Source organism: Neopelma chrysocephalum, unplaced genomic scaffold (genome assembly GCF_003984885.1).
Source record: "Neopelma chrysocephalum unplaced genomic scaffold, ASM398488v2 Primary Assembly neopelma1_22b, whole genome shotgun sequence".
Classification (NCBI taxonomy): domain Eukaryota; kingdom Metazoa; phylum Chordata; class Aves; order Passeriformes; family Pipridae; genus Neopelma; species Neopelma chrysocephalum.
In genome coordinates this window covers 6,007,543-6,026,806 of record NW_020897690.1, presented here as the reverse complement: position 1 = coordinate 6,026,806, position 19,264 = coordinate 6,007,543, and the positions used below count along the sequence as shown (strand labels likewise).

General features: G+C 40.6%; 1 protein-coding gene across 6 annotated transcripts in view; it reads right to left on the bottom strand.

The window, feature by feature from the left end:
• CARMIL1 (capping protein regulator and myosin 1 linker 1) overlaps window positions 1-19,264 on the bottom strand; it is a 194,559-nt gene that overhangs the window by 10,327 nt on the left and 164,968 nt on the right. For 3 of the 6 annotated variants that reach the window (XM_027678778.1, XM_027678811.1, XM_027678786.1), the window contains 6 exons: window positions 18,452-18,469; window positions 14,625-14,691; window positions 14,113-14,309; window positions 10,109-10,215; window positions 6,698-7,130; window positions 1,570-1,648 (listed from right to left, as the gene is read on the bottom strand). In XM_027678778.1, the coding sequence (XP_027534579.1) occupies window positions 1,570-1,648; window positions 6,698-7,130; window positions 10,109-10,215; window positions 14,113-14,309; window positions 14,625-14,691; window positions 18,452-18,469 (901 nt within the window). The remainder of the gene's footprint in view (window positions 1-1,569; window positions 1,649-6,697; window positions 7,131-10,108; window positions 10,216-14,112; window positions 14,310-14,624; window positions 14,692-18,451; window positions 18,470-19,264) is intronic. The other 3 variants (XM_027678794.1, XM_027678802.1, XM_027678820.1) reach the window with 1 other exon arrangement.

Below are 19,264 nucleotides of genomic sequence, written 5' to 3'. Positions count from 1 at the left end.
AGTACTTTCTTGCTGCAAGCGAAACAGCAGGACACCTTCTCCACCTGTGCGTGTGTGCATACAAAAAAAAAAATCAGGCAACATCCAGACACAAAGCAAGGAATAAAACCCCCAAAACTTATTCTCCTTCTGCATCACTATCTCTAGTTTTCCTGTAACAACATCCAGCAATTTTCCATTAATTCTCTTTCTTGTCTTCCTGACCTCAGGCCTCCTAACATTATTAGAACACAGTAATTTAAAATAAATTAGCCCAAACTGAAGATAAACTGTAGTTGCAACAATGAAAAGGAGCCTTGGGGAGCTCTCAAGCAAGAGTGGTAAAGAAACAACTAACAGCTGGAGGCTAAAAGGAAGGGCAAGCATAGTGCAGCGAGGTGGGGGTGAAATGCGTCATATACAAAGACCTGAGAAAAGTTGGGGTTGGACACCCCCAGCTACTTTAATGCCCCAAGTGCAGACTATTCTCGCTCCTCTGACTTCAGTTTACTGATATCTGGAGACACATACAGTCCACGAGGTCCTCCTCAAAAGATAAGCAGGCTTTAAAAGCATTGATTTACAGATTTTGGCATGCTCTGACTATGCTTTTAAAAACTGCTTTAGAAAGGTATAAAACTTCATAATTGATATCTGAAGTGCTCAATCAAGATGGCCACACTAGATTTTGATTTCAGCCTGTTTTTCCAGCCTTCCTTCTGTATGTTTTAGCAATCTTCTCTGCCATGCTTACAGGGTACCTACCACCGCTACTGAGAAATCAGACCTGATTTCCTAGTTCAGCCCACTCCTTTCATGTGGTACACACAAACCACTGGAGCTGAATCCCTTTTGAATACTTCACTGGCCGGTCTCAAAAAGTATATATGGAGACTGGAATGTCATCTTGTCCTGAGATGGCTGCAATACAGGCACTGACTGCTGTGTCAGGGCCCAGGACTACAGCTTGACAATGGTAGAGGTGCAGAGAGAATTGGTGCAGTAAGCACTACAAGGCTGGCCACCACTTTGTACACAATGAAGAGTAATTTTGTGCATGTGAGCAGTGTCCAGGGGGCTCCACAGCTTTGCAGACAGCCCTGGCTTAAATCAAACCAGGTAAATCCGGGGAAGAGTCAGCTGCCATTGACTACGAGCCAGCTGAAACAGCTGAAAGTCAAGACTACTCAAGTTGGTATGTGCAGACTACTATAAACCTTGCAAATTGGTCATATTTAGGTCCTCAGATATATTCATCACTTGCACTTCTTCGTGCACAGACATTCCTGCTGAGTTGAGCTTCAGCTTTGCTGATCCCATTAAAAGTCAGCATCCCATTGAAGGCATCCCAGGTACCTGCACCAAGTAGTCCCTCTCCTGTGCAACAAGAGTAAAAATGAGCCATAAATTCAGCCCTAAAGCTGACTTCATGAGACATGCTGTCCAACAAAGCACATAATTTTCACGTAGTGTAAACTCCTATTTTGCTTAGCAATTGTAAACATACAATCTGAAGAGGGAAGTGAGATTTTTGAAGTTATGCATTTTGCAATTTCTAGAAGAGTTTATACCAAGAAACCTATACTGTACCTGCACCACTTCCATCCAGTCGTTCTGAGCTCATTGTTGTGTCAAAAGACTCTCTGGGAGTCGTGTCATTCCCAAGTTTCTGAAAGAGTGAGAAAAACTCTCATATTAGTAATATATCTGCAATTGATACAACTCAGTTGTTCTGCTAGGGAAAAAAACCCTCTAATTTGGAAGCCATGAGGCAGAGAAAACAGTTATAGTAAGAAATGGTGGATTCTCTCCCTTTGTTTCTGTTTCAAGTCTTGGAGAGCTAAGTGGGAAGAAAACCACGCTCATCTGTAACTAACACTGCCACATGCCTATGAAAGCTGCAATGACACCCTGCCTCCTATGAGACAGATCTCCTAAAGTACAGGAATTGAAACTGAAGGTGCTAGATGGAAGCAGCCTTTCCTCCAAAGACAGCTCTGTATCTAAAAACTTCTTAATTAGGTTTGAAATAAAAAGTCTTTTTCTAAAGATCTAGATTTTGAATATGACTGCTGAATGGATCTTATGCCATTCTACACAGAAGAATAGCTTCTCATTTTAGATAAAACTGCAGCTACAGAAATACCAGTACTCATGTTTTTACAGGATACCTTTAAAAACAAACAGACCTTACTCACTGGAAAGTGTTTAAAGCTAGCCATCACAAGCACTGCTGGGTGCTCAGCATCTCTAAAGGAAGGGGACTTCTTGTTTATGTGCCTAAGTCTTCCATTCTCTTGGTTAGGTTTCCTAACATCTTGGCCTCAAAAAAAAAGGCGCAGAAACTTTTGCCATATAATGAGCTTGAAACCTGTGTATTCACCAGGAGAAGCTTACATATGCAGTACTTTCAAAAGAACCAACCTCCTTTTACTGGCTTACATGCTACCAAACCTTAGGCAGAAGAATAAATGGGAGGATACAAAAAGTGCATAGAAGTAAGTGCAGGATATACTAAGACAGAAAGACTTAGAAAGATAAGACTAGGGATAAAAGTGAGATTATTTTGAAACTAAAAAAGTATGGACAGACTTCTGCAGGCAGCTTCAATATTGACCTTGATTTGTATTTCAAGGCAGTGTGACAAGACAGTTGGTGTGGCAAATGATTTGTTCTGATGACCATTGCATTTGGTTATATACCCATACATAAGTCATGTTGACATGTTCAGGTTACTGCTACTGCTACTCCAACACCAACTCTGCATGACTTGTACTGGGATCTGACTATCCAATGGCATTCAGAAATCTCCACCACGTGCCACACAGTGCACATCAACCGTGATCACTGCCCTTTGGAGGTTATGATCCAAAAGATTGCTAGGTATAGCACATGGGTAAAAATGGGACAACAGGAAATGCAGGAAGGAAGAGAATGGTTACAAGTAGCAGGAGTACATATTTATTACAGAAAAAATGATGGATTTAGAGTGAAAATAGTATTTTAAATACAAGCATAAAGGAATGATCCCTAAATATCCATGCTGGCCATATATCTTTCCCCTGTAATGGTAATACAATACAGCCATTTCAAGTGAAGAAGATTTTGGGGAGTGATGCAGAAAACAGTGTAGTTGGCCTTAGAGATTTACTGACACCCTCATTCCTATATAAGACCTGGAAGGGTGATGCTATGTCCCAAGCTCTTCTCTTAAGTACAGGTGAGCACTTAAAATGGTACACTGCATAAGGGGGATGCTATTAGAATCATCATTAAACTTCCTGTACTATAAAACTACCTTGATACAGATGTAACTATCCACTCTAAGGGATTACATTTCTACAGGTTTAAAGTATAAAATCACCTGTATGTTAAAAACCACGTGTAAGCCAAACAAAGTGTTCTGGACAGATGCACTCAAGAAATGCTGTGACTTGTAGGGGCAGAATATTAAGCTGTGGTGCCCATATGGACAAAACAAAATCACCTCTAAAGCTAACAGAACCAATAAAGCTTTGTACCACTGGGTGGAAACCCAGTTTTTATTCCCATTTCTTGACTGTCATTGATATTTTGGCTAAAAGCTCACTTCTACACCTCCCAAAGTTACATGTTTCTTTGTAAGACTGTCTTGGCTATGTATTTTAAAGGGAATACCACTCTCTACTTACTGGATTTTTCTTCTGTACCTTGGAAACCCCCTTTTTTTTTACAACAATCTCTTCATGGAATGTAAATCCTCATGAACTTTTACTGAAAAAGTAGTTTTCTTATGTAAATAATGAAGACACATGCATAACACTTATCTACAGTAAATGACTTAGGAGAGCTGTGTGACAGTATGAAACTAATTTCACTGTAACTCCTTCCTCTCTCCCTAGTTATGGGACTACTGAGGAAATATGACCATGCACAGAGACAAGTACAAAAACCAGTGCTGGCATCTATTAGTGTAGTACTTAAAAATGCAATTAGGATGTGAGGATGTTTGGCTACCTACTGTACACACATTACAAACTGCTTATGGTCCTGGGACAACACTAAACACTTCCTGCAAAAATTTACTCTTAGAAGTCAGATCAATGCAAGTGAATTTATCATGTAGATAAATAATGAGCAGACTCTACTTTTAATAGGCATTCATGTAAGGTTAGGCAACGCCACAGAGCTGGGTGCCATCGAGAGTGAATAAACAGGCTACGGATGATGCTTTGCTCACAGGCCTTGCTCCAGGTATTTAAGAATCCAGCTTGTAACACTAGATGGAGCTAAAAGATCTTTTTATATGCATCCAGAGGCAACACTAATCTGCAAATACTTGACTCTACCATTAGTGCCAATTCGCATGTTGTATTCTAAGCAAAAGAAAACAAAAACTCATTTACCATCTTTCCATCTACTGTGCACCTGCTCATCACTTGGTATCTGCAACAAGACTGCGGTACGGTATGAATGAAATAGTAAATTCCTTCTGGCTTTGTTTTCATGTAAAGTAGCTCAGAATATAAGTAGCCATCTGTACCTTAAAGGAAAATACAATTTTCTATCATACTGGAATTGTGATAAATTTGAAGATGTAACTTGATATCATACCCATCTTAAACAATGTAACAGCAGTGGGATGATGTCTTCCACAGCTCAAGCGTGCGATTACTGTATGATTTTCACCTTCATGAATATAACGAATAAAAGTGCAAACCAAAAGTATTTGATATTGTGACCTAGGATGAAGTATGCGAAAAATTCTTCAGAACAGCAGTTCAATTTTGTGTCCTCCGAGCAACATTAAGAATAGATAATTCAGTGCTCTGCTGTGTAAAGATTTCTATTTCAATGCAGTTTTCTTGTCGCTCTTTAAATAAAATAAAAATATATACCCCCCCATATTTTTGCATTCTATAAATACAAATTTTTACAAAAAAATAAAATCAATAATATTATTTTCTTGAAAATTAAACCTGAAATAAGAGGAGTAACCTCTCCAGCCAGTAAAAAAGTGAAAGGTGGTAAAAAAACCAAACCAGGAATAGGCAACAACTTTTCATTTTGATGGATGAAATTAAAATTTTCAATTAATGCTACAAAAGCTCATCAAAGAGGACTTTTACTCTCCCCACTTAAAAAAAATATACATGCTTATATTCTACCTCAGTCATGACCTTCCAGATTTGACTCACTGTAGATAACAAGTGTTAAGAACCCAAAGAGCATGAAGTATACACAATTATGCAGTTGTAAAAATTCATATAGTCTGGAGTAGCTTGGTATTTTATAAGTTACAGGCAAGGCATAATACTCGTATTTAAAATCATATGGCATTTTACTTGAAAATTTGGTGCTTTAGAAATCAATGAGACTATTCATGGGCATGACTTAAAACCAATGAGAAAGGTGGGAATTGGTAATTTCTTTAGAAAAATAATTTTCCTGCTGAGGATCCCTTTAATGATCCATAGACTACTACATTAATTTGAATCTGCTTATGACAAGGCTCTGGTGTCTGCAGGAATGGCTCACACATCACGGAAAGCACTATAAGACTATGAAGAAAGGTAAAAATGGACTTTGGGTGCCTTGCTTGGTCACAGCAAGACAATTCTGCACATGTTAAAGGAAGGAAAACCCAACAAAGCTTGCAGATGAGCTTTGTTGTAAGACAACACCTTCCAAATTACAGGGGACAATGGTGGGGAATGGACAACATCTGAGTGCCCTGAACATAGAAGAGGAAGAGAAAAGTGAAAAAAGGCTGATTCTTTGGTAACTGTGAAACATGCCAACTGCAGCTGGCAGGAAGCAGAGGATAATAATGGAGAAGACCAAAGGGAAATGGGCATCAGGCAAAATAGGCTGGTACAAAAAGCTTTGGAGGAACACAAGGATATTACACTACACATCTGCAAAGTGAAGCAGAGTTCTTGCCCAGCATCAGCACTTTACAGAAGAGAAAATTACAGAGAGCAAAGGCAATCTGGATGTTTTTTCATGTATGCTTTTTTTCTTTCAATCTTAGTATTTGAAATACAGAAATCAAAGCCACAAAAGTAATCAGGTGTGGTACAAAGGACATAAAAATTAAAAAATGCAACCAGAAAAGTATATGCTGAATAGTTGTAAACAGTGACTGGAAGTCAGATTTACTTCTCTGCATGGAATGTATAGTATAAAATACAACAGATGTCTCTTGTCTACATCACCTTCTGAAAGAGAAGAGTAGATAGCTGTACTTAACTGCCAAATACCTGAGCTACTGATGTGCCAGGGGCACAGCAAGAAGTCTGTCCTAGCTTTACCTTTTCTAAAGCACAATTTCAGTATGCACTGTGAACAAACATGATAGAGAGTAGAGATATCTGAGCTGTGCTTACTAGTCATCCCAAAATTATCCTGTAATACATGCAAACAATTACATGTCCTCTTCTGTGTTTGTAATGAGATCAAGTGTAAGGGCTGGTGTCACCTCCTCCACAAGAGGAGAGAAAGAGTAGGCTTAAGGGTGCAACCCTGCTCCATGTGTGCAGCCTACTCCTTGTCCAAGGTATTCGTATTCAACCACCACAGCAGAGAGCAATTCTCTTGCAGGAACGCCCTGTTAGAAAGTAGGACTGATGTGCCAAGCCCCAGCCACCAACACTTAGAGACCCAACCCACCTCTCCTGAAGACACCTAGTTTTTGCTCATTTTTTTAACAAGTCAAGAGAAATCAAATTGCCTTCACCTTCTGAGCAGAGGCTGCTCTCTTCTCCTGCTTGGCTTTCATTTCTGCAAGAAGTCCACTGCCCATCACTTGCACACCATACCTCCGGCCTCCCTGGGGGCTTCCTTTGCTGTCACCCCTCTCAGCTTTTGCCACATCATCTGGCTGCACCTCCTCCAGTGAGTCTGGTGTCTTTAGTTCCTCAGATCGCTCTGTACCACCGTTCTGCTCTGCAGGCTTTACCTCCTTCTTGCTTGTGTCTAAAGCTGGACTTCTTGTAGCAACCTTGGGCGAGGAGGGCTCCTCTGCCACTGTCACGGTCTGGGGACGTTCAGATTTGGAGCCTCTTGATTTGATCAAGTTAAGGAAGCCACTCTTTCTTGAGTCCCTTTTCTTTTTCTCATCACCTGCTTCACTGGGCTCACTGCTGTCTGAAGTTTTAGTTGACAGTCTCCTAAAAAAAGACAGACATTTTAAATTTTTCTCCTCTCCCCTCCTCCTCTCTTTTTAGATGTACCAAACGACTTCTTCCAGGCAAAGATCTTTTGTATGATCCATATGTAGCCCTATGCCCAATCATCTGATATATCTAAATTGAAAACTGGACAATTAGCACTGATCATACCATCTTGAGGATTCCTGTGCTGGCCTTGTGCACGGTGTAATGAAGACAGGCAACTGCTTCATCTGCACTGGGCATCCAGCTATTTCCAACACCAGACAGCTCTAGCAAAGCTGTCTATGCACGTATGTATTTGGTTTGCATGGCCAGGTTTTGGTAGCAGGGGGGCTACAGGAGTGGCTTCTGTGAGAAACTGTCAGAAACTTCCCCTATGTCTGACAGAGGCAATGCCAACCATCTCCAAGACTGACCTGCTGCTGGCCAAACTGAGCCCATCAGTGATGGTGGCAATGCCTTTGGGACAACATAGTTAAGAAGGGGGAAAGAAAATCCTGTGCAACTATAGCTGGAGACAGGAGTGAAAACACATGAGGGAAACAGCCCTGCAGATACCATGGTCAGTGAAGAAGAAGAGGGAGGAGGTGCTCCAGGCATTGGAGCAGAGATTCCCCTGCAGCCTGTGGTGCAGACCATGGTGAGACAGCTGTGCCCCCGCAGCCCATGGAAGACCACCGTGGAGCAGAGATTCACCTGCAGCCCAGGGAGGACCCCATGTTGGAGCAGGCGGATGCCCAAAGGAGGAAGCGACCTCGGGGGAAGACCACATTGGAGAAGGCTCATAGCAGGACCTGTGAACTCACAGAGAGAAGACCCCATTCCTGAAGAAGGGGAAGAGTGTGAGGAGTCCTCCTGCTGAGGAGGAAGGAGCATCAGAGACAGAGTGTGATTGAACTGATTGCAGCCCTCATTCCCTGTGCCACTTGGAGGGAGAAAGAAGAGAAAATCAGGAGGGATGGGTGAGGAAAGGTATTTTTAAGATTTGGTTTATTTCTCATTATAATCAAGAGAATAAACCATACTCTGGTTTAATTATTTTTCCCCAAGACAAGTCTCTTTTGCCCATGATGGTAACTGGCAAGACACCTCTCCCTGCCCTTATTTCAACCCACAAGCCTTTTCTTATAATTTACTCTTCTCTGTCCAGCTGAGGAGGGGAGTGATAAGGCAGCTTTGGTGGGCAACCTACCACAAGATACAATTTCACTCTCCTCTGTTTCTAGAGTACACTATCTCTAGTTTGTGTCTGCCTGTAAGTGAAAGAACAACTGATCTAGGCACATGGTTAATATAGCTTTTGGGCAATCTTGTTCCTTAAGGGCCCTACTTGAAATAGGAACTACTTGGTATAGCTGCCTTCTCTCAATAAGGAACTGAGAAGCCACTTTTATAGTGCAGATGCTCATTCTAAAAAAAACCAAAACAAAACAGAAAAAACAAACAAACAAAAACCCCCCCAAAAATAAAAAAAAGCCCACCAAATCAATCTACCTGCCACTAGGATTTTCTACAGGCATTTTCTAAGCAGAGTATTCACACTTGAGGGTTAAGCTGGGTGCCTAACACATCTGCATAAGAGCACCCAAACTGGAGAGAGAGCCATTGGTGTCAAAATAGAGCAAAGATCCTTAGCAAAGGCCATGGCCAGGGACAAACAGGGATGGTGCAAGGGATGTCGTGGGGTACCTGTCGTGAGGTCTTGGTCCGAGGGGAAAAGAAGGACACACAAGACACACTAGGATGGTGAGACAAGAGATGTCTGTCTGCTCAGCGCAGCAGGCAGCCTTTATTGAGTTTGCCAACTTCACACACAACACAAACATATTCCCACAACAACACCCAGGAATCCAAGCACCTGCACATTATCAAACCGTCTTAACCTTGTACTCCCTGCAACCCAAGGCCGTGTCCATGGAAACCATCTAACCAGCTCCACTGCTCCCATGGAACACGGCCTAACTTTTGCACTACCTCAAACTTTAATTGTGGGGCTACAACTTCACCCCACAAAGGGACATCTTAAATGAGCGTCTGGCAGGCACCCAAGGGAAGCACAGAAGAATGCAGTACTCTGTAAGCACCCTGAACATAACCTGGCTAGTCCATTTTTCAAAGCTACCATAGTTTCACCCCTACACATAGTGTACCACACATGGCTTCAGGTGTCACTGTAGATACTTATAACTCATAGTGATTTTAAAACATTTGCTTTTCCTGACACAGTTAACACCTACTATTTTCCTCAATGTATGTCACATACAGCACAGAAAGGGTCATTCCAAGTTGCCTGGAAATCACCCTTGCATTCTCATGTAGTTATGTAAGTATTTTTGTATGTGTGTGTGTGCATGTGTATGAACATGCATGAATTCAAGAACATCTAAATGCATGGTTCTGCAAACATACAACTAGCTAAAAAGCAACTGTATAAGCTGTATAACCCTTATGAAAAGCTGAAAGAGACATATCTTTCAGATTAAGGTTTTGCCTAAACCTGGAATACTGCTAATTGACCAAACACATCTTTAACATATTTCTAAACCAGCATAAATCTACTGTCATCAGTAGATGACAACACTGTATCCAACAGCAGTCCTTACTAGACAGAGACACTTGTGTGTACAACTAGCACTGAACAGATCCTCAACCAATACAAAGCTCTGCTTCAGCTTTAATGAGCTTTGCTGAAGGGTAAAATGAAGTCAGCTGAATTATAAAAATACACATTAGTCATTAATCGCCCCACATGGGCGATAAAGCAATTTATTTCAAAGTAGCCATTTTTAAGGGGGGGTAACTGAATTCACAATGTCTTGGCTACTAAAGTATTTTCTGACTCTGACACCACCAACCCTGGATATTGGGAACAGAAGTCAAGCACAGCTTAAAAGGGTTACTTGCCCAGCATTAAGATGGACCTTTTTTTTTTTAAAAAAAAAAAATAACATTCTAGAAAAAATTTTTGAACTTACTTTGAATCCATTTTTGTCACTTTCTTAGTGAAAAATTCATCCACACCTTCATCCACTCTCCCCATGAGGCCATTCTGATCCCCTTCTGGAGGTACTCCAGCAGACACCTGACAGAAGAAAAAAACTCTTTCAGGTATATAATAATCTAAGCATCTTTGTTCCAGTGATAATAATTAAGAGTTAAGACATTAAAAAAATTGTGTGTGCCAACCAAACCTCAGTGCAGACAACAGAATCACCACTGGAATTCCCCTGTTAATCAGGCCAGTTGATGCATTACATCAAATGCAAAGTAACCCAAACCACCACTGACAACCTGGATTCTGCAAGGCATGAGGCCAGGAATCAAATGCCTTGGGCTTGTGAGAATAGAGCACTAGTTCAGTTAGACAAGAAAAAATAAATCCTGATCAAGTGGCCACATGAAGTGAAAGTATTTTCAACAACCAGTTGTTTCTCTGTTTATAGAAAAACATATGTTCTGGATTTTGGATTCAGAGATTTAGGAACAGAGCCTTTTATAATTCTTTCAATCCAGCATCTCCAAAAGCAGAGACTCTAAATACAGAATTAGGTGTATCACTTTAGGAACCAAGCACAGATTTTTGCTCTATGTCTGAAAATGGCAAACCGGTTCCCCACCTTTGGCTTCAATGCCCACATTTTGAATATGGGTGACCTGGGTCATATAAACTGAGCTGGCTTAGAAATACCTGCCAGCCACAAAGGCCCTGTGAAGATTATCTAGTGACTCTGCAGCCTCCTGAAGATGAAACAAGTAGTCTCCTGCGAGGATTTCTCATGCGGTCTAGCTCCTGTATGTGGTTTTGATGTGGAAACGCTCTATTATCAGTAAAGAGACTTCCTTCAATTTAAATGCCATATGGAAACCTTTTAGGTGACTACAGAGGACTCCACAAGACCCAACCCAGTTGTATTCTTGGTAGTACTAAGGACCAGGAATCAGTTCGCCACAAATAGCAGAGTTTGTAATTTGAAACGATTCCAGTCAACAAATCTCCTAGTCGCCACCATAACTCAGAGTAACCCCAGCTTCCCTTTTGATGTGTAGTATATGCTCTTTTCTATGCCTCTAAAAAGAAAAATAAATACTCTTAAAAGTGGTTGTTAACATCAAACCCAGTCTCATTAAATCAGGACAACAGACTTCATATGAACTAATGCTTTGACATAACTGTGAAACTTTTTACTTCCTATGGCTGAACCTTGTTAGAAGTCTAGTATTTATTATTTTTTACCAAAGATATTAGTTAATATTTTATTGATATCTGCTGTAGAATCTAATACTGATCTGAAAAGAGTCCACCTGGTAACGACTGCTTTGTTGACAGTCAAACTGGCAACAGATTTTCTATAAAACCTATTCTATTCTAAGAAGCACAATGATTTATCAGATTTCCAGCTCGGTTACCTTTGGTATTTTCTGTAGAGAACTTGTTTAGCTGGAGCATCTGAGACTAGGCAGCACTGCACATACTAACATCTGGGTTGGTCACACCAGTGACCATCTCAGTCAAAAGCCCGTTATCACTGGTGATATCACCGGCGTCTCAACCAAAACACGCAAACTAAAAGTGGCTGACGCATTTTAATAGAAATGAGAAACCACTTAATATTGATACTGGAGTCCTCCAGATAGTAGGAACAAACAATAAAGTATCAAAAGCAAGAGCATCTCCAGAAGAGGAAGTAATTCCATAATCCAATGATTTACAGCAAATGAGAAGATCTACCTCAAAAAAAGAAAACAGTTTGCATCTGAAACAGCAGCAAGTTCCTACAAATTAACTAAAGATGTACACAAATGTTGAGGGCCAAATAAGGTCCTCAAGGCACAGGATTTTCTTACAGCTGTTTATTGTAATGCCTTTTAGTGTTACTGTAAGACTGAACTCTGGTTTATTTTGTGTTTTACTGTCCTAATGTAAAAAAAAGTGTTAAGTTTTAATTTTTCATTTTTTAATCTCTTTTTTAACTTAAGTTTAAAAGCAAGCCTTCCAGGGCTTTGAAGCAGAAATAAAAAAGTTGAATCACAATCTCTTCCATAAATTACAGATTCATCTCTTTTGCTGTATTAAATCCTCACACACATGGGAAGAACTCCTGAGGTTAAGATCTCAAAAAAATCTAAATTATAAACAACTGTTCTGTCATTTTGCTTCAAAGTTAAAGCTACTTTGGGGTGGGTAGTGCTGAGGGGTTTTTTTGCCTCTCTTTTTTCCCCCCTCTGAACACTCATTTCAGTAAAAACTTTGACAAAACTATAAATCTTTCTTCTGCCCGCCCACCCAACCCAAGTTAAAAGTTTGCATTTCTTCCATTTTTCCCCATTGTCTTCTTTCTTTTCTTACAATTTTCATCTTACAAAGAACAAATCTGTTTTCCAGCAAAACTGGAGAATTGTAAGAATGATCATCTGAGATCTCTTAAATTACTAAATACAAATAATGGGAACTGCAATCAACCCAACAGGTCTGCTTTAAGTGGTAGAAAAGGTCAAGATTTTGCCTCTCACATTTCACATGCTTTTATCTTCAGAAGCATCAAAACAAACATCTTAAGCCTTTAAAAATTTGTTTGGATTTGTTACGAGGTCCCAACTAGAAAGGAACTAAATGGTTCATAAAAACAAGGCAGGGACAAATGAGTTTAAGTAAAAAAAACCTCCTTTCAATTTCTGCAACTAAATAAACTCCCAATTTCCTAATTAATTCAATATAGATGAGCATTCCCACAACATCCCACTATCATGGGAAGTAACACTTCTTCTCTACAAAGAGTAACCTTTTCGTTTCTAGGTATTGTATGTCCTAGTTCCATGCCTTATAGCAAAGCACTTGCCCCTCCCATGTCCCCGCTCATTCCACATCCCAGTGCTGATGGCACAGGATGAGCTGAGTAACTTTGGAAGCAACTGGGAAAACGTGCATTCTGCAGCATTGGAATTGGAAGACACAAACACAAATGTGTTTTCATTATGTGGAGACATTCATCCTCCTGCTACCTCTAACCTTCCCTGCAAAGCACAAGGGAATGGAAAGTTGGCTTGAATATCCCCTTTGCTTGAAGGTTTCACCATTTCCAAGTGATGCAAAAAAGCACTCTACTGCCCGATATGATCTTTCCCAGTATAAGGGAAATTTTTAAGAATACTCTCTGTTGACAATCCTCAAGAAGAAGCAGAAGAGGCCACAGGCATTCATTACTAGGCAGCCTAACTCAGAGAAGCAATGGCTGCCCCTTGATAAGGGCTGCTTATCATATCAGCTGTGCTCTGTTGCTGTGAGATAACTCTGCAGCTCCTCCAGATCTGTCTTTACATACCCTGAGGACACACCATCACAGAAATAAATCTTTATTGATGTGGTACGCCAAGGAAATGGAACTGCGGGAACTCCATGCGCATATATGGAGTTCACACCAATGTCTTTCCTAAACAGACAGTACTCTTCTGTTTTGTTTTTCTAAGGCAGGTTTCAGCATGAAAAGCAGATCTGTGACTATGCAGATTTGCTGGCCCAAACACCATCTGCAGTTAAGGAGCTGTGGGAAGCTGGGTGTCACATTATAGCTCCTCTGAGAGCTGATAGAAATAAGACTTCATGCCAAGTTACCACCTCTTAATGCAGGCAGAAAAAAGGATTAAGACTTAACAAACCCTTGGAATATAATTGAAAAGTCTCATGATATTTTGTGCATTTCCTGTGAAAGCTCCAAGTACCTCCAGAAATTGCTTCCATGAAAAAAACAGAAACAAAATAAAAAAGGATAAAACTTATCCTGGATTTAGGCCGTGTCAAACAAGACAAAAAGCTTGTAATAGGGATAGCACACTGAAAGACATGAATACCAGAAGAAAAATTAAGTAGTTGCTTATGGCTCTTAAAACTTTAACAGTTTTCCTTGTTACATTGCGAGACCTGACTCATGGCAAAAAGCAATCGACACATGACATTGCCAGGAATATTTTAACGTAGACTCACTGCTGCTTGGCTGGGCTGCTGCTTTTTATTCCTTTTGGGCCTTAATTTTGTAAAGTGTTCCAGTTTCCTCCCTTCTTCAGATGGCAGCTCTGAAATGAATCCAGAAGTTCGTTTGTCTGGCCTGCTGGAAGGAAATGGTGGGTCTTCTATATGGATAGGTACTTCTTCCAGTGCTTTATCTAGATCAAATTCCATTTCTAAGAGAAATCAAAACTTTCTCATTAGGTTTAACATGATATTTAAAACAAAAGACAATGCCATTTCTCTCTTTTGTGGCAAACAATTATAAGCAGGTTTAGAGAACTCAGCCACATGTCTGTGAGCAGACAGAGCACTGTGAGCAACTATTTACTATCAAACACACTAGCAGAGTCACAAAACAAAGCAGCCAGTGTGGGCCTCAAATGCAGTCCAGATGGAAGGAGAATTACCTGTACTTTTCAATCAAGAACTACCTAGAACTTCCTCAGGCAAGTACAGAAGCAAAATAGTTTTATGAAATTCTCACTTACCAAAAGCTCTGGACACCGGCCGGAGCATTCTACTGTGGATGCTTTTTCTTTTTGATTTAGGAGTCATCTATCAACAAAAAAAACCCAAAACTTACTTCAGGGGACAGAAGAAATGACAACAAATCAGTTCTTCGAGGCTATGAGTCATTTCAAGATCTGATTGTGTTTAACATCAGAAGGGAATAGGTTGTTTTCCTCAGAACTTTTTCTAAACTGATGTTTTGTTCAACTTATGTTGAACAGAATCAGAGAGGTAGTTTAGTGTTCTCATTAAAACTGTAGGCTGTACACAGGATGATTATGGAAACTGTCCAAGCATTAAGTCTTTGACCCCCACAATGGAACTATTAAAACCTCACCTCTATATTTGAGATCACAAGGGATAAAATATTTAATTACTTTGTCCAGAACTGCACTGTTAATGACAATACCAGGAATAGCCTCCCCCTTGTACTAGCTTTTATTTCTGACACAAGATACACGTCCTTGGTTCGTTTGTTAGCGACATGCTACTGCGAATCTATGCCTCTGGACACCACTATACAGCTCACCAAACTTTCCTAGGAAAATGGGCTTTGGAGCACACAGCCCTTCTTCAAAAAACAAAAATACCATGTCAGCGTGAGCAGTTATCTGCAGCAGACGCATGACTTCCCTGGATTTTAGATATGTTGGGAATAGGTGGAAAGTTACTTCAGCATACACTCAACATAGTTACTCAATTATGTGCTATTACACTTCTCATTGTCACGTTTGCAGAAAAAAAGAGTATGTTGCCTTAAGAGCACAAATATCCAGACTTAAGAGCCAAGTTTATTGATTTTGGAAGAAAGCTGCCATTCTTTCCTTGATTGAACTCTTCTGAAAGTTGGAATGGCAAGAGAGGTAGTTTTGCTACAGGAAATGCATGTATCACCAATTCTGAACCTCTTAAAATAGCTCAGCATTGTAAGACTTTTTGTTTAAAAGTTGACCTGGAGGTTTTCTTAAGAGCAAGTTTAAAATGACTCAGCTTCTACAAAGATGGTCCCCTTTTCTGGTAGAGTTGTACATGCTGGTTTAGTGATATCCATATACTTCCATTTACTTGCTAGTCTTGAAGCCTAGTGGCTTCAAATTCTGGACTGTCAGTCAGGAAGCTGTTACAGCTTGCAACTCATTAACAAAATTGTTAATAAAATTTAGCAGCATCAATTTTATATAAGCTGGAAAAAACAGAGTTGGCATTGACATTTCAGACAAATCAAGAACTATTTAGGGTAAACACTCACTAGTTTTTATGCATGGAAAGTTCAGTGCATAGACTTGCATGTACTGAATTCATACTTCCAAAGTAGCTACGAGGATTATTATGCCACTACTCACATGCTCAGGGTTCTGGCAGATTTTGTGACAGAACAGCTATTACTCATCTTCTCAAGATGAGAAAAAGGACTTGAAGACTACAGAGCAGGCAGTGATAGCACTACCTGGGCAACAGAGCTCTGGTTTTATTGCCATGCACGTCACTGGGGAAAAAAGATACCTTCAGTTGTTGCGGGTTTCCACTTCCACATTTGACAACCATCCGTAAATGACACAATAGTTTCAAGATCAGCCAGGAAGTAGCTGGTCACCTGAGTGGACTTACTCTCACATTAATGAGCAGGTGAAATGTTGCTGAAAGGTCAGACACTACTTTCAGAATTACCAATAAATTAAATGCAATATATTCAACAGCAAGTGGTTGGAGAGGTACTAAACTTTTTCAGCCAAAACTGCAGTGGACTGTGCTACAGGTAGGCAGCTGGGCAGCCTCTGAACTGCACATCTCAACAGCTGCCGATCCATCATGAAACCTGAAACAACCAAAGGCATCCGCACCTCTTGTAAGGAAGAGTTGAAACAGCTCAGCATTTGGGGGACAGCAATTAGGAGTCACTATCAGTAGTCCTGGTTTTATTTCCAGACATGGCCCATTTCCCTTGTTAAGGTATATTTGCATGCATTTTGGTCTGTTTCCCAATTTTTTTTGGTGATGTGACTGGAAGTTACATCTAGTAGAATAATAAAGCAACTCGTGCTAAAGAAGATCAGAAAGCAGGATAGAAAACAAAGATGATGGGAGACCTCTCATCACTCAGTAACTGCACAGCCATGGCCAGTGTTCAGAGCGGCTCCTGGATGAACACAGACAAGCTGAGAGCTGCATCAGCCCAGGGCACCAATGCAAAACAGCAAAGGGCAAATTCTGAGGTTCCTGTGCAAGGACTGTACATCTCCAACAGCCAGAACAGAGTGATTTCATCTTCCTTCCCAGACAAGAAAATGCCCCCAGATGACCCTGAAGAGCTTGTGCTGATGACCATAAGCCAGTCTCTGGATCACTGCTATAACTTACTGTCAGCTTGGCATCATTCATCAGCAGCTTGGTTGCTGGGGATAAAGGCAGAGGGATAGAGATGCTTCCCATTTGCTTTAACAGCATGAATAACAGCTCTACATACAATTTTATTTGAAACCCTTCTGTTTTCTAGCCTGTTTAGGAAGTGCACAGATGAAAGGCTTCTTGCCAAGTGAACTTCTAGATCCCACACAGAGCGAAATGGGTCAAAGCATTAATTTAAATAGGCCAGTGCGCTCTTTTTACAAAATATTAGGATTAATCTCTGCTTAACATCTCAGCCACCGCACAGTATGCTACAGCAGCAGTGCACATGTCATTCCTAGAGGAGATATCTGAACCCCCCAGCCCCAATTTCCATAGCTCATTAGAGCAGTTCAGCTTTGTCAGACCTTCTGCCTTTCCACCACCTCTGGCCCCACAAGCATAACATGGCTCTCCTGCCTTGTGTTTCACTCATGGCTTTTACAGAGGAATAAGTGTTAGTATCAACCTCCCCTCTTTCACTTCTTCCACAACTTCCAGAAACTTGCCATTCTAGTAGACCACCTCCTGAACCACTTCCTTGCTTTGACTACTCTTCCATGAGCACACTGTAGGCTGCTTGGCAGAACAGACGAAAATATTAGCTGCATCTCTGGATTTTGAGAGGACGTCTTGGAAGTCCGGGTGCACCTATGCCACAGAGGTCTCTGGAGATGGCTTCATGAATGTACTCCTCTGCAGTAGATGGGAGCCAGCAAAATTTCTACTATGCTCCCAATTAAGGGCTTACTTAGACACTGTCTGTGTCCAAGCTAACTTTAAACTCCCAAAGTCTCTTCCCATGATCACTTTTCCAGATTCCTACCTTCTGATTGCCTTCCCCTCAAAACTATCTGAGCTCTCTGGAGTTTTCTGAAATTATATTACCAACTGTGGAGGAACACTAGTACCTTGGGAATTAAAAAGACCAACTGTGACTCTGCTGTCACTTCTCTTTCAAAAGATTTCAAACAAACTAATGAGCAACTTGCTGCTCTCTCTTCAAATTGAGCTCCCCAACCAGTTTCCCTTCAACCCTCCTTCCTGCAAAACGGTACACGGTTTTTCAGCTTCAAGAATGTGTTAAGGACTATTCTTTCATTAAACTGGATGATGCTTGAATATAAAACCAAATCAATAGATTTTCCTTCTGGGCAGTAACATTTATGCTTACACCTCCAACATCAGTACTCTGCTTTGGCTGGGTATTAAAGCTAAGGGATCCTTTAAATTCAGATGCTATGTTAGCTGAACCTTTCTGTAAATCCGGCCTCATCCCTGAACCACTGCCTATTTCATTTATAGGTGCAGATGGATGGCACTACTGTCTCCCAGGAGACTCACAAGGCAGTACAGAGGCAAATGGAGCACAAAAACATAAACAAGTAGGCCAGAAACAGCAGAGCTAAAAAATACTTACACTTGTACAGCAGAGAGTCTCCATGCAGCAAAAAAGAAAGAAAAAAGAATATGAATGGGGAAGACAAAGCAATAGCAGTTCTCAGGAAAGGAGGCAAAACCAGAAACCACCAAAATAAAGAAAACTAAAGCGAAAATACTCGGAAATCTTAGCAGGAGAGGTGACATGCAGGAATGAGGTAAAAATCCCTTTTATTCGGAGGTGCTACACATTTTGTATTTTCAGAGGACAACCAGAGAAGGATGCGATCTCTCTTGTTTGATCTATATTGGGACAAATTCAGGTTTTCTGACATTTGTTTCCAATATACGGCACTCACCAATGGTGCCAACCTGACACCTGCTGTCCCAATGTGCTGAGTTTTTTTCATTTTGCTGGCACCAGTAGCAAGATAAAAAAAAATGTAATTCTGTTATTTCCCAGTCTGAAGGAAGATTCTGAATTAAAAATTGGCAGTTTGTTGTGAAAGCAGGCAAGCAAGGAAAATAAAATAAAGCTTCTCTTGAAGGAATGAAAAAGGATGCAAGTTTGTTCTCCCGAGGTTTAAATAAATCTATTCCAAAGCAACAGCATTTCTCTTTCCCATAAGGAGGTTTAGAGGCACAGACTTTCAAGCACTTTTGGCATATTAGAGGAATGCTGTTCCATTACTAATGCACAACCTTTGCTCTTCCCTTCAGAAATGATAAGAAAGCAGCACAGCCATCATATGAAATGATGCAATGCCATGTCCCACCTCTTCTATGGCTCATGACCAGTCATGGTCCTCTTTGATTTAGAGTAAGAAAAACAATTATTAGATGTGTGGGTTTG